Below are 16,013 nucleotides of genomic sequence, written 5' to 3' on the forward strand. Positions count from 1 at the left end.
TTCTGCGAGATGGTGCACTCGGAGAAGTCGAGCATGGCCTTCCGCGACTCGTCGTCACCGAGCATCGATGCTAGAACACTCGGCAACGACAAGCAGTTTCCTATTTTTGCGACGAGGACACGGCGCCACCCCTGCCATGCGGGGCAGGCAACGAGCGTATGCTCTGCCGTGTCCAAGTCGCAACCACAATGGTGGCACTCTGCCGTCGGCTCGGCTGTGATCCGGTGCAGGAACTCACCGAAACAACCATGCCCAGTGACCAGTGCCAACCTGCGTGAGCCGGAAAGTGAGGGGTCCTCTGTCACGATTCACCCAATCCACAAGGACCGGGCGAATCGCCTCGACAGTCTTACTACCAGCCGAAGGATCAGCCAGTCGTCTGGACCATGATTCCAGCACGGACCGCCGAGATTGGGTCCTCCGCGCTCTGACCACACTGGGGCTGGGACGCGCCACGCCCCGGGCACGAAGGTCAGCCCGTCACTGATAGTCAGCGGCGAGCGCCTCCGCTTCCAGAACCCAAGGCAGCGTCCTCTAGTGTGTACTAGAATACACACGCCGCCTCAAAGGAGATGGTGCGATAACCACGGAGCCTTTTGTAGGTACCAACTTTAATTGTATTAAACGAATTGTGAGACTCAATAATAAAAAGATTAATCAAACAAAACACCAATTAGGTTAGTTTCATTAAATAAAAATTATACTAAATATGTGGCCGTCATTAGAAGTAACTCATAAGTTATATGTTGGTGTCATTAAAATAACTAATAAATTTGTTGGTGTCATTAAAAATCTCGATAAATGTTTTTATGATTTTTTTTCTACAAAAAAATACATATTCCAACTACTGACAGTAATTATTTTATTGTTGAATATGGACCGTGATACTCATGACCTATGATAAATCTTTACTCGAACCCATTCACATCCCAGGGCTAGATACCCTAGATATACTAGATACAGGTAGACAGGTGGCGGCATTTACATTGTAGATGTCTATGGGCTCCGGTAACCACTTAGCATCACGAGGTGAAGGTGAAGGTGGTCAGGTGGTGGTTTGAAGTCGTCGTGGCTTAACGGATAGGGCGTCCGGTGCATTCGTCTTGAGCGATGCACCGGTGTTCGAATCTCAGGCGGGTACCAATTTTTCTAATGAAATACGTACTCAACAATTGTTCACGATTGATTTCCACGGTGAAGGAATAACATCGTGTAATAAAAATCAAACCCGCAAAATTATAATTTGCGTAATTACTGGTGGTAGGACCTCTTGTGAGTCCGCGCGGATGGGTACCACCACCCCGCCTATTTTTGCCGTGAAGCAGTAATGCGTTTCGGTTTGAAGGGTGGGGCAGCCGTTGTAACTATACGTGAGACCTTAGAACTGATACCTTTCGGTAGGCAGTGGCTTGGCTCTGCCTCTGGCATTGCTGAAGTCCATGGGCGACGGTAACCACTCACCATCACATGGGCCGTGATGGTGAGTGGTTGCCTACAAGGGTAATAAAATAAAAAAAAATCTATGGGCTTCAGTAACCACTTAACACCAGGTGGGCTGTGAGCGCGTCCACCAAGCTAAGCAAAAAAAGGGTGCGTGTACTTATGTACGCGCGTAAGAAGTTATACTTTATTTTTATTAAATTTATTTGTTTTTTTTTTATTTAAATTTTAGTCAATTTGAAAAAAAACGATTAAACAACATCCTCAAACACGCATATTGGACACCCTTTTTCTTGACATCGTATAAATTCGGTAATTCTCGGTACGGTTCGGAAAGTTCACCTGCGGCTATATTCAGACTCGCCAAGTTACGTCGGTCGTATTGTAATGAGCGATTTAGTGGGCAACTTCATTCTGTTAATTTTGTGTCGCGGTGCGCGCGCATCGTAAAATTTCACTCTCATCAATCTTTCATAACGCGCCTAGAGAAGTATAACTTCAAAAAAAGGTAGGTTATTTAATTTCCATCTTTTTCGTTTTATGATTAAGCTGTGAAATAACGATAACGGAATAGCGTGATAAAACACAGAAATTTTACTATTTAACTACTATCATTAAAATATTATCGCACGCGGTCTGTAAGTACTGATTGTCCTTGCCCGAAGCAAAAGTGAACGCCTGTCCTTAGACGAAGTACAGTCGAAAGCAGAAGTGATTTGAATTTTATCCTAATATATAATATGTATATCTATACTTCTATGCTAATATTATAAGGAGGATAGATTTGTTTGTTTCTTTGTGTTGAATAGGCTCCGAAACTACTGAACCGATTTGACAAAATTCTTTCACTGTTTGGCAGCTACACTATTCCCGAGTGACAGAGGCTATAATCTTTTTTGAAAATAATTAGGGATCCTTACTAAAACTCCAATAATGTAACACAAGGTGTAAAAAAATTACCTAAAATATTTTTTACTCGGCGGCCGGATCACGGCGTTCGGAAGGGTAGGAAATATTTAGTTTCTTTCATTTCAGTTATTAACTTCAGATAGCTTCAACGAAGGATTTTTCGGAGCTTTTCTCGGAAACCAAAAGCTGGAGATCATCATGAGATGATGTTTGCATTAAAAAATTGATCGAAAGCTCTAAACGCTAATACGCTTTTAAAACTATATTCATTATTAGGTGTTATATAATAAACTAGCCGTACTCGCATTTAAAATTAACATTATTATTTATTGTCATTATTATTAGAGAGTCCAACACTCATATAAATAGCCTATCCATTAGGTACATGTATTCTTTACATGTATACCAAATTTCAAGTCAATGGGATGCACGGTTCAGTAGTTATAAAGGAACATCCGTAAAAACCACTGTAGATTTATATATTAGTACAGAAGTATAGATATATATCTGCACCATCTCGCAGTATAACCCCATTGAGCTTAGTTGGTAGCTTCAGGCTTAAGAGCGGCAAGCTTATTAATTAAACTTATTAATTATTATAGCATTGATCTCGTCCACCCATCTAAGCTCGAATAAAAAAGAAGCTATGCTCCTAGCGTCGCTGATGCGTTGACTTATCGATGATCATTCACCATGATCTTATGCTGATAGCCTTGAGAGGCTATATCAGCTTCTCCTTGACGTGTAGGTGAGCTCACGGGGCTCAAAAACCGGGTGTGTTGCTAACGCTGGCCCTAGCAAGAGCAGTGCTTCGCAGAATCTACCACTGGATCGGAAACGCGACCCACTGAGAAGAACCGGCGAGAAACTCAGTGGACTGTGTCTATTGGTTAATTCGCTCGTCTAGCCCTTCGTCGCAAGCGACGGGTTCGACGAGGACGGTGACCGGTGCTCGTGGTAACTAAAAGCAACGTTAATGGATCGGGAGGATCCGTAATGACGTGTAGCCACCATGATCATGACTAAACGTATTTGCTTTGGTCTCGATCTCAACAAAAAAAGCTCTTAGCTTAGCTTAAGAAAGGATTCTTAAGATAAGCTAAGAGCTTTTTCTCCCTCCCTTCTCGAATTCCACGAAGAATGAGCTTCTTATGTACTTATTTGTACATTGTTTTACGATAATTTACAAATAGCGCACCAATTATCCTTCATAAACGACAAAGCCTTTTACAAAACCTTGTTTGAACGTTCTACTAAAAACATTTCGATTGAAGAGATACGGTTCGCACGTTTTGATCACAAACACATTTTCCTTGTATAAAATGGAAACTTTTTGTTGCCGTTTTTCTACTCTCGTCCCTTCTCACGCGTGCTGAACGTATTCTGAGTCCGCACGACTTTGTAAATCGAGATTGGAGGCTTAGACCATACACGATCGGAGTTAATGTCGAAATTCAGGATTTTGATTATGAGCGTCTGGACGTACTTGTCTTGACAGGGAGAGGAATTAAAAAAAATTGCCATAGTCAGTTTAATGATGCGATGGCAATATTGGATCTGTGGTGGCATAGAATAGCACAACTCTTCCCGTGAGTGTATTTGGGAGAGGCGACTAAGAGATTTATCAGAGAATATGCAGTGTACAAGCCCGCACGGGTAGGTAACGCTATCCGCTTTATCTATACCACAGAGCCTTGTAAGCTGTGATACATAGCTTTGGGCTCCAGCGTCGACATTGAGATCTCTCTCATGCATACAAGTAAAAACATAAAAGATTATTTATGGTATATATTCGTATAAATAAATGCCTCGAATTTTTTACATCAATTTTTTTTACATTAATCACGTTTTTATAATTTACAACCAAGGAACGAATAGTTGTTTTTTTTTTGTGGGTTAAGTTGCCATTTATCTAAGTTTTTTTTTGGTTTGTCACATTTATCACATTTGTTGTTTTGCGGAAAACCCGAGAATGATTGAATTTTTTTTGGTGGATTAATATTTTGTCAGTCCGATTATTAGTTTTTGTCTTTTTAATACTTTAGGAGGACGAGGTCACGGCCTAAAGCCTCAATGCGAATGGCAACGTGAGTTAACAGATTCAAATGCCAGTTATTGAAAGCTATTTCACGGTAGAATTGGGTAGGAAGATAGGGTAACTGTGAGAGACAAAATATGCCTATCATTTTGAATAGTAGTTAAATTTCGAATTTACTACCTCAAGTGATAAAGTAGCAGACAGTGCTGATTTATGTAGGTTTCTCAAACCACCTCCGCCATAATTCCGTTTTCATTACATTGAGTGCTAAACCCCGCAATGAAATTCAATTTATCGATCAACATTAAAAAAATTCAAGAATTACTTAATTAATCATTGCTTTTAATTATTTATACAATAAGTTTCTACACAGATAAAAAGCTTCACAACTAATTATCAATTAGTACTGGTTGAAGCTTAAATTGTTTAAAATTATTTGAAAACCAACGCGGCTTGGATATTACTTTAGGTTTGGGCATTTAAAGTTCAAGGAATTCAAAATAGTATTTAAAAAAAAAACATTTTAACATTACGAAATGCGTGGCGGAGTCGATTTTTAAAATCAAGTTTGTTATTGTAGGTCAGTGCGTGACATATATCCGGTAGGAAATAGGAAGCGGACCGAACAGAAATCAAGTTTTCCACCTTCTGTCAAGGTTACGTCGGCTTGTCAAAGAAATTGTACTCACAGAACTCAAATTCACACTCACAATTCGTACACAAATCTCGATTGAAACATAAAAAAAATATTTTAAATTTCGCGCCAATTTTACGAAAACATGACAGACAGAAAAAAAAACAAAAAACAAAAATTGACGTTCGTTCGATTTTCAAAAACACTTACTAGGCGCGAAGTTTGACGTTAGACGTGTCTGATGTTGTAGCGCGAAACGAAAAAAATAAATATTTGTTACGAATAAAACGGAATGGCCGTTGACTCTATGGCCTGTCTTATGGCTGACTGAGTGTTGTGTCGAGCAACAGATGATATTTGTATGGTTGAAAGGTGGGCTCGCACTGCGCTTGTGTGAAAACCGGGAAATCGATACTACGTCATGCTTTGTCGTCATGGCTGTGATTATAAAGAAAGATATTCACGGACGAACTCGTTGGCGTTTTGTTATACGCTATAACGATAACACGTAAACAATGTTTTGTCTTATTTTTACTAAGATATCGCTATTTCATCTATACAAATAAATAAAACTGAAGTGTCTGTTTGTAATATTAAAATAGCCGCTCTTTACTACATGCGTATAAATGTATATACTGTACATATACCAAAATAATGTTTTTTAAAACTTTTGTGTGTCTGTCTGTTTGTTTCCACTAATCTTTGGAATGGCTGGAACGATTATGACGGAACTTTCACTGGCAGACAGCTGATGTAATAAAGAGGTAGGCTACTTCTATGTTAGAAAAATTCTAAAATTATTATAAAATACAGATATGTTTTGTTAAATACCACGTGGACGACGTCGCGGGCACAGCCAGTCTAGAATAAAAATTAAACATGAAAAGGAGACATCAAGTATTTCTTCGCAATAACCATGTATGCTATGAGTTTTAAATCTGTTTTTATGTAAAACCCAATTTAAACGAAGTTCACAAGTGGAAAGGTAAATTGTTTCTTAATTACTTCCTGACAAGGGCGAGGTTTGCTAAGCTGCAGCAAAGGTTCAGGCAAATCGCAACCATCACTCGCCATGCAAAGAGCTAGCTGCCTATAGACACTCATTTTCGGATTTCAGAAAGAAAAATGATTAGGTACCCACTCTTGCTTGCGTCCGTCGCAATTGCCTGGACTAAGCTTCCGAAAACGGCTGGTATTGCGGTAAGGTTAAGCTCAAGAATGGACTTTAGGAACTAGAAATCGTTTAACTTTGAATCATGCGTATAAGCGAAAGCTAGTGTTTTTTAGATTCCGTAACACAATACGCATTTAATGAGTATTTAAAAAAAAAAGAATCAATTTTCTCCCAACATCAGACTCGGAGCATATCTTCATACAAATCGGGATATGAATGCTCGGTTTTATAATCTGATCATAAGGCTCTTAAGCGTATCTTGGTTCAAGCTAATTTCGATCTTACGCTGTTGTCATATGATTCGCTATTTTAAGAAAACAATTTAGATTTATTTTTAAACTTTATCATTCATTTCCGAGTCCTGTTATTCAAATTGACGCCGATTTTTGTTGAATTTTTAGAAATATTTACAATTAAGATTTAACAGAAAGAAAAGGTTTTTTTTAGGGGTTTTTCTGTACTCTGACGTTGTTAGATGTATTTTTAATATAGAAAAAAGAAACCAGATTAAATTAATAATCAGAAATGTTTTTATACGATTGTTACTTACTGTATTTACATAATTATTGATTATATTATTATTATATTAATACACACAATACATAATAAACACAATAAATCTTGCCTTCAGTAGTTTCAGTATAATAGTCAGAGGCCAATGTCGTACCACACATTTTAAAAAAGGAATACAAAAAAACCTTATTAGACTTAGAACTCATGTCTCAAGGTGGATGGCGGCATTTACCTTGCTGATGTCCATGGGCTACGGCAAGCGTTTAACACGGAATGCGACATTAACTCGCTCACTTATCTATCTAAGCAAAAAAATTCCACGATCAGCGCTTGACATAGTTATTGCCATGACAATGGTGTTCGCTAAAACACATCACAGTGGTCACAAAGCTGTCAGCAAAACGGGAATAAGCCCGGATGACGTGCAACAAACAAACAATTGTAACAGGTAAATTTGTTTGTAATGTTGACACAAAATGTTAATTATAAAAACATTTTTAAGTCGCCGTAACGAGTAATGCGACTGCAATATTCTTTTGTTAATAGCTAAAACGGTTGTTGAGTTAATTTAAAGTGTTTTTTATGACTTAAACATTATAAATATCTTGACTGGAGGAGGGTTGTTAAGGATACACAACAATGGAAGATGTCACAGGAGGCTTATGCCAATAGGCTTATGCCACACTGAACTCATATATTGTGTAATATACAAAAAAAAAAACAAGTCAACTGTCTTAAAACAGTTCAAGACAAAGGGCTGGTTGATTGATTAAATGAATATAAATATATCTTTACGTACAATGAATATCTGGTAGAATTTATCAAATGGCGTAAACGCCAAGTAAGTCCGCACATGTGTATTATAATATTATAGTGCGTATTTTTTTTCATGCTTAGATGTATGGACGAGCTCACAGCGCACCTGGTTAAGTAGTTACTGGAGCTCATAGGCATCTACAACGTAAATGCGCCATCCACCTTGAGATATCAGTTCTAAAGTATCAGTTTAGCTACAAGGGCTGCCCCACCCTTCAAATCGAAACGTATTACTGTTTCACGGCGGAAATAGGCAGGGCGGTGGTACCTACCCGTGCGGACTCACAAGAGGTCCTGCCACCAGTAGAGGTTTATTAATTAATTTAAGTCATCTATCCAAGCTCAATAAAAATAAATGTGGTTTGTTTTTGTCTAATGTATGTATGTAATGTAATGTTTTTAGCAATTTTTTACCAAATTCTGTCAGATTGAGTCCCGTGAGCTCACCTACCCGTCCGGACGTAGCTGGAATGGCCTCTTAAGCTACCAAAAAAACAAAGTAACAAAGTAATGTAGATAAAAAAAACACGAGTGCCACTCGGGGACTGCTGCGGTAAAATTATTGCATAGCCTTTTTTATCAACTTATCCAATTATAATTAGATAATAATAATTTAATATTAAAAAATAATAAAATAAGACCACGCTATATTTATAAACATTAACAAAAGTTAAACATTAACTGTCCCCTTCACACTCATAAGCTAGACCGCGCGAGAGAGAGACGGGCAGACTTTTCATGATGCGCATGCAGTACGACGTCACGCCGCGCGCTTATTCACAAACACTACACAAGCGCTACGTGTGAATGTGTTGAACGCGAGCTACATGGTAGGCAGAGTGAGTTGTGTTAGGTTTTATTTTCGTTACGGAATTTCTCGATTCGGTCGTCGCTCAAAGCCCGCGATAACAAATATATTAAAAAAAAAGAACTGTGACTCGTACATTTACGTTGTTGAGGTCTATGGGCTCCGGTAACTATTTAATACAAGGTGGCGGAGAGATCTAGCGGCTAAGCAAAAAAAATTAGACGATTTTTTTTATAACGTTGCCTTTTTGTTCGGAATTCTCATTTAAGCTACGGGTTTTTAGTTTGCAGTTGTACTTAGCAAACGGCGCGGGGGATTTTCACAATCATATTCAAGAATGTTTCCTTACCTTAAGTGAGGAATTAAGCCGCGTGACTAATAAACGCTCAAAGATTGCTATCACCCATGAGCTACGGTGATCACTTACCGTCAGGTGGTCCAATCATTTACCGACAAAGGAACAAGAAGTTCCAGGATGAGTGGGCGTGTTCATTGATACTTACAGTGCTCAAAATAAAGCGCATTTTGTAATTTTATTGAATTAAAATGTGGTTGTTAGCATTTAAATAGAATTAAAGGGATAAAAAAAATACGCGTTATAATTGTATCGCAATTAACATATTATTATAGTATATACGAGTATATCAATAATTTAAATGCAAAAAAGTCCCTTAAATAACTAAGATGCTACTGTAATGTTGGAGGATATTCTCTATAAATAAATAATAGTTTAAAAAAACTAACAAAATACACTTTTATAGAGAATCCAACTATAAAATAGAAAATAAATTTATTGTTTTTTTTTTTAATTATTATTTATTTTTCATTTTTTAGTTGAATTAACAATATTTAATTTTTATTTTCAATTTTTTTAAAATATTGAATTGTCATCGGTCCTTAATAAGTATACCAAATTTCGAGTTAATCCGACGTTTTGAAGGGGATCAAAATCATGTTCAAAGATTTCGTTACATACATACGTCTGAAGCTAATAAAAGCGTATTAAAAATGGAGCATTTTAATATCTTTTTTAAGAGAAATCTCACTTAGAGTTAGAAGAAGGGATTGGAAGATTTATAGCAGACGTTTAGCAGGGTAGTTTGTTCATTATTTTTTCTGAATACCTTAAACAATGGTTTAAATGCGTTGGACTCTTAACAGCTAACAAACAATTTTAACATTGAGGAAGCAGTTAAATATAACCAATCTTATCTATATATTAATACGTGAAGCAAAAACTTTGTATCTCTTTTTACGAAAATTGCGCGGACGGAGGAGTATGAAATTTCCTACACTTATAGAGAATATAGAGTAGGAGTGCAGAATGCTAATATTTTTTAAAACAATGCATAAAAGATACATTAAATCAATAAAGAAAACATTACAAACACTATGATATATATGTGAAACACAATTGACACAACAAATTGACATTCGTCAAACTTTTCTTATTGCATAAAGTTTATAGTCAAATTGAGAATAGATTAAATATTGTTTGTCTTTGTTAATATTGTTCTAAAGTGTAGTCTTGGCGAAATCTGTGATTATAGAAGTACAATAAATAGTCTTTGACAATAGAACCATAATAATGTTCAAACTTATAATTTCAATTAATTATAGTCGAATTTCGACTACTGCGGGACCACTAGTTTAACTAAATAGCTAATATTAAACATGTTTATTGCGTAAGATATTATTAGGTTTACTGCCGTTCAAGTATCCAATCTCAATAAGCCGCGGCGAGGAAAATCTACAAGATCGCCTTACGAACATGTAATATTATACGTTGTGAATGGAAATCGTATGTAATATCCGAGCTACATATGTATTATTTTGATCGAATTTTACCACGTGTTTGTTGTGTGACCACATTATCTGAGGCAATTACGTTTCGCTTTGCTGTGAATACATAAATATAATTATAATTATTATATTATTACATCTATATATTAATACGTGAAGCAAAGACTTTGTACCCCTTTTTACGAAAATTGCGCGGACGGAGGAGTATGAAATTTTCCACACTTATAGAGAATATAGAGAAGGAGTGCACAATGCTAATATTTTTTTAAAATAATGCATAAAAGATACATTAAATCAATAAAGAAAACATTACACACACTACCATGTATTTGACACACACACGCATGCGTAGGTACTATTTGTTTATTGTCAAACTTTTCTTATTGCTTATAGTCTGTGGTCAAATTGAGAATAGATTAAATATTGTTTGGCTTTATTAATATTTGTCTAATGTGTAGTCTTTGCGAAATCTGTGATAATAGAAGTATAAATAAGTCTTTGACGATAGAATCATAATAGTGTACAAACTTATAATTTCAATTAATTATAGTCGAATTTCGACTTGGACCACTAGTTCAAAGTAAACCGTGTTAAAATTGTATGATTTTAATTTGAAGTCGTCGTTGCCTAAAGGATAAGACGTCCGGTGTAATTTTATCTAGCGGTGCAACGGTGTTCGAATCTCGCAGACGGGTACCAATTTTTCTAATGAAAAAAGTACTTAACAAATGTTCACGATTGACTTCTACGGTGAAGGAATAACATCGTGTAATAAAAATTAAACCCGTAAAATTATTATATGCCGTATTACTGGTGGTAGGACGTCTTGTGAGTCCGCGCGGGTAGGTACCACCACCCTGCCTATTTCTGCCGTGAAGCAGTAATGCGTTTCTCTTGTCCACCCATCTAAGAAATAATTTTAAAAGGGACTAAAGGCTTTAAATGTTGTTTTCTTGTTATATCACAGAAAGCGCAATTATGTCTTTTATTGTTTATTCATTCTGAAGTAGGTATTGTAAATCATTATAAAATAACATTTAAAGCCTTTAATCTCTTTTAAAATTAATATTTTAAACAATATTAATAAATTATACAAAAGTTAACTCTCTTTTCACTCAATGACAGACAGGTGAGTGATTCCGTCCGTCAAAATCTTTCTTTAAAACTAAATACCTGGTTTTTAAAGGTTTTAAATGATAAAGGTTTTTCTTCACGCATATAAAACTATTCTCGACTTAATCCGGTATAGAATTCCCGATCTTTTAAAGAGCTCTCCAAACACTTGTATTATTTGTTGAGCCGTTTTCTGCTTTTGATTACACAGTATCGGAATTGGAATGACGTTTATGTATGGTTTGATATTGACCCTGGTGTTGATGTCTTAAATACACATTGACAGATTAGAGGTCGCGGTGAATAAATCAGTGGACCGAACACACACATCTGGTATCTTAATCAGAATAAAATGTAATTAACATAGTAGTGATCTTTTTTTTATTGCTTTGATAGGTGGACGAGCTTACAGCCCGCCTGGTGTTAAATGGTGACTGGTTACCACCCACTTTGAGATATAAGTTCCAAGGTCTCAAGTATAGTTACAACGGCTGCCGCACCCGTCAAACCGAAACGCATTACTGCTTCGCGGCAGAAAGAGGCAGGGTGGTGGTACCTACCCGCGCGGACTCACAAGAGGTCCTACCACCAGTAAAATAATTTGTAGTGGCTATCATATCCTTCAAACTGGAAACACTGATGGCTTCTCAGTACACCGAAAATTAGTGGCAACCCTAGTGCAGGCTTAGGCAACGAAAAACGCATTATTTTATTATACCATTCGACCGACGAAAAACCAAAAAAATACGCTTTTATAGAAAATAGAACTAAAATATAGAAAATGAATATTAATAAATTAGAATTAAAAATGGTGTAAGAAAAAATGATTTTATTGTAAAAAAAAGCGTGGGGTGGGGTTAAATATTGAATTGTCATCGGTCCTTAATAAGTATACCAAATTTCGAGTTAATCCGACGTTTTGAAGGGGGTTAAAATCATGTTCAAAGATTCCGTTACATACTAACATACATACGTCTGAAGCTAATAAAAGCGTATTAAAATGATGCAAAACTTTGATCTCTTCGAACCCTTACTACGATTCTGTTTAAATGCGAGTAAGATTCTCAACAAACATTCTATTTGAGAGAGCTGTCGACTCATTGGCGACGCACGGTCCCAGCATCATCACGACCCAAACTCGAAAAGAGTGGAATAGAGAATACGTATATTTCAGCATATTTCTTGATTAAGAATTATTTTGAATTAATTATCTTGGTATTTATATACGTAATAATTGATTTACGTATAATTTATATTACTGGTGGTAGGACCACTTGTTAGTCCGCACGGGTAGGTACCACCGCCCTGCCTATTTCTGCAGTGAAGCAGTAATGCGTTTCGGTTTGAAGGGTGGGGCAGCCGTTGTAACTATACTGAGACTTTAGAACTTGTATCTCAAGGTCTCAAGGAGCGTCTACGTTGTAGATGTCTATAGGGCTCCATTAACCATTTAACACCAGGTGGGCTATGAGCTCGTCCACCCATCTAAGCAATAAAAAAAAAACGTAATTACACTGATTAGATTTGTTTGTATATTGTGTTACATTTATATAAATAGGTTGTGGAAAAGTCTTTTCGCATTATAGTATGTATGAACTTGTAATAAAATCTCTTTGGTTAAAATATATGTATCTGGCTGGTTTTGATATCATTAAAAGTTTAAATTTTAAAGAAGATAATTCCAAATTCAAATTAGAAAAATGTGTGATTTTTATTTATTTTTCGTACTGTCAAGATGAGTGAATCTAATGAAGAAATTCTATACATTTTAAAATTTTACTACAAAAAAGGTAAAAATGCAACGCTAGCCGCGATAAAAAATTGCGATGTATGGACCTAGTGCAGTGTCTGTGAGAGTAGCACAAATTTGGTTTAAGCATTTTCAACCCGGAAATTTTGATGTCAAAAATGCACGTCGCTCTGGTCGCCCTATTACGGATAAAATTAATACCATTTTTGTAAATGTGATCATGTCCTACCTACCTACAAGATGACAAAAAGTTATCGAACAAAATTGTACCTACATACTTTAGTTAAATGTAAATATATATTTTTATTATGTGCTTAGATTACGCTAACCCCTCAAAGACATACGTCCAATTAATTTTGTTTTCCTTTAGGTGATCAATCATTTAAAATAACTAGAGGTCCCGCAGTAGTGGAAATTCGACTATAATTCATTAGAATTGTAAGTTTGTACACTATTGTGATTGTATTTTATACTTCTATAATCACAAATTTCGCCAAGACTACACTATAAAATTTTTTAACAAAGACAAACAATATTTAATCTATTCTCAATTTGACAACAAACGCCAAGAAGAAAAGTTTGACAATAAATAGTATGCATGCGTGTGTGCGTCAAATACATGGTATGTAGTGTGTGTAATGTTTTCTTTATTGATTTAAAGTATCTTTTATGCATTATTTTCAAAAAATATTAGCATTGTGCACTTCTTCTCTATATTCTTCATAAGTGTGGTAAAGGAGAAACCCTATTTTGGGCCTAAGCGTTACACGAATGGGATATGTACCAAAAAATTCGTCTATTTTGCTTGATTAACCTATTGAAATCTTAGCTTCATTGACAATGGCCAAGTGTACAAAATAAGTTGAATTCAATTTTTTGTTTTAAACAATCTCTGTAAACATCTGCAACACTTATTTCAATATACATAACTAGCTCCACAAACGTGCGGATTAGAATTAGAGCATCCATAAAATAGGATCGATTTAGTGGAAATCGAGTGTAAAAAATAATTAATACTCTTTTGCTTGAGGATAAATGACTGTTTTTATAGGTATTTTTCGATGGCTATTTTAATCAATGTAAATAGAGTATGGCCATCGAATCGTGACACAACTACTTACAATGGCGGCAATTCAAAATATCTACAACTGACAACATTAAATATAGCATGAAAGGGTAGTTTTGCATTTTTATATTAATGTGACTATGCCATAGAAAAATACAAATTTATCAAATCGTGTTATGTTATCTTTAATGTTGCAAACTGAAGATATTTTGGATTGCCGCTATTTAGTTGTGCCATGATTCGCTGGCCAGACTGTAAACTTAATTTCAGTGAATAACGTAACGTAAAGCACCAAAATCTACTAACAAAAATCATTAAAAGAAATGAATAACTGTGCCATTTAGTTATGACACGAAATCATGTGAGTAACTGCGGCAATTCAAAATATTTTCAACTGGCAATATTAAATATAACATGAAAAATTCGATTTGGTACTTTGAGTTTTTCTATGGTGTAGTTACATTAATAATTTTACTGGTGGTGGGATCTCTTGTGAGTCCGCGCCTCCCGCCCGCCTATTTTTGCCGTAAGCAGTAATACGTTTCGGTTTGAAGGGCGGGGCAGCCGTTGTAACTATACTGAGACCTTAGAACTTATATCTCAAGGTGGGTGGCGCATTTACGTCGTAGATGTCTATGGGCTCCATTAACCACTTAACATCAGGTGGGCTGTGAGCTCGTCGATGGATATCTAAGCAATAAAAAAAAAAAAAAAGGCATAAAATAAAATGAAATGAAATATGATGAGATAATATGGGAGCACGTAATGATGTATATATGTCATATAAAAAATTTATCATATAAATATAGTTTTTCATATAAAAAAGTTTTCATTAAAATTAAAATAAGACTGACCTAAAGGTCTTAGTTACCAGGTCATAAAATCCCTTAAAAAAATCATTTCGTGCGCAGCGCGTTTCGCGTTATAGTTGTTTTTAATTTTTGGCTTTCGTTCGTTTTCGTAAACAACCTAACGCGCGATTTCTCGTAACAGGTTCCATTTTTATTTTAAAGCAACCTGTTGCTGCAACAAGTTTCGTAAAAAATTACTCATCTTTAGTAAGAAACAGCCTCAAAAATATCGTTTTTATTAAAATATCTCGAACAATAAACATAACGTATAATGTAAACATTGTCTGATTTTACCAATTTGGCCATTGCTGGGAGACCTGAAAATTGGGCTCATGAAACCTTCTTAGGTATTGTAACTTATGCCCAAATTCTAGCACTGTAACGCCAGGCCCAAGTTTGTATGGATTTCGGGTTTGTCCTTTCATACTCCTCCGTCAGCGCAATTTTCGTAAAAAGGGATACAAAGTTTTTGCTTCACGTATTAATATATAGATTATTACGGTATTTGCGAGATTTGTAAGTAAACAAAGAGAACAATTATTGTCAATTATTGTAAGATTTATTTTTAAAAAGGTCGCTGGTCACGGAACCTCTGCTATTTATAAATTTGTCTACAACGAAATAATTAGTTAAGGCGCCGTCAGTAAAATATTATGTATTTTAATTGCAATGAAGAAAAAGTGTCGGTACAAATCATAAAAATAAATACAGTAAAATTTCATTATCCATTGGTCTTATTAAAAAAAAAAACGACAACATACATTTTTTTAAATTGCGGCCCAATGCGACGTCCTTTTGATCCACAGACACAGCCCACTGAGTTTCTCGCGCGAACCTTCTCAGTGGGTCGCGATTCCGATCCGGTGGTAGATTCAGCGAAGCACTGCTCTTGCTAGAGCGGATGTTGACAGACAAACTCTTTTAGGCTGAGCCCGTGAGCTCACCTACCAGTCCCACGAAACCAGAATACTCCTTCGATGATATCGGCGCTTAGGTAAGAAAAAAAAAAGCTACTCTGAATCTATACTTAATATTATAAACCTGAAGAGTTTGTTTGTTTGAACGCGCTAATCTCAGGAACTGCTGGTCCGATTTGAA

At 36.0% G+C, this 16,013-nt stretch overlaps 1 protein-coding gene across 4 annotated transcripts in view; it reads right to left on the reverse strand.

Annotated features, from left to right (window-relative positions):
• Positions 1 to 16,013, reverse strand: part of Pu (GTP cyclohydrolase punch) — a 50,817-nt gene that overhangs the window by 21,256 nt on the left and 13,548 nt on the right. For 2 of the 4 annotated variants that reach the window (XM_028181495.2, XM_089737985.1), the window contains exon 1: positions 5,232 to 5,405. The exons of 1 other annotated variant lie outside the window; for it this stretch is intronic. Coding sequence is in view for 1 of the 3 variants with exons in the window: in XM_089737988.1 (XP_089594114.1) it covers positions 5,232 to 5,457 (226 nt within the window). In the remaining 2 variants the exon portion in view is untranslated. Of the gene's footprint in view, positions 1 to 5,231; positions 5,473 to 16,013 lie in introns of those variants that run through there. One more of the 4 variants, XM_089737988.1, reaches the window with a different exon arrangement.

Source organism: Bombyx mandarina, chromosome 24, assembly GCF_030267445.1.
Source record: "Bombyx mandarina strain Sakado chromosome 24, ASM3026744v2".
In the NCBI taxonomy this organism is placed as follows: domain Eukaryota; kingdom Metazoa; phylum Arthropoda; class Insecta; order Lepidoptera; family Bombycidae; genus Bombyx; species Bombyx mandarina.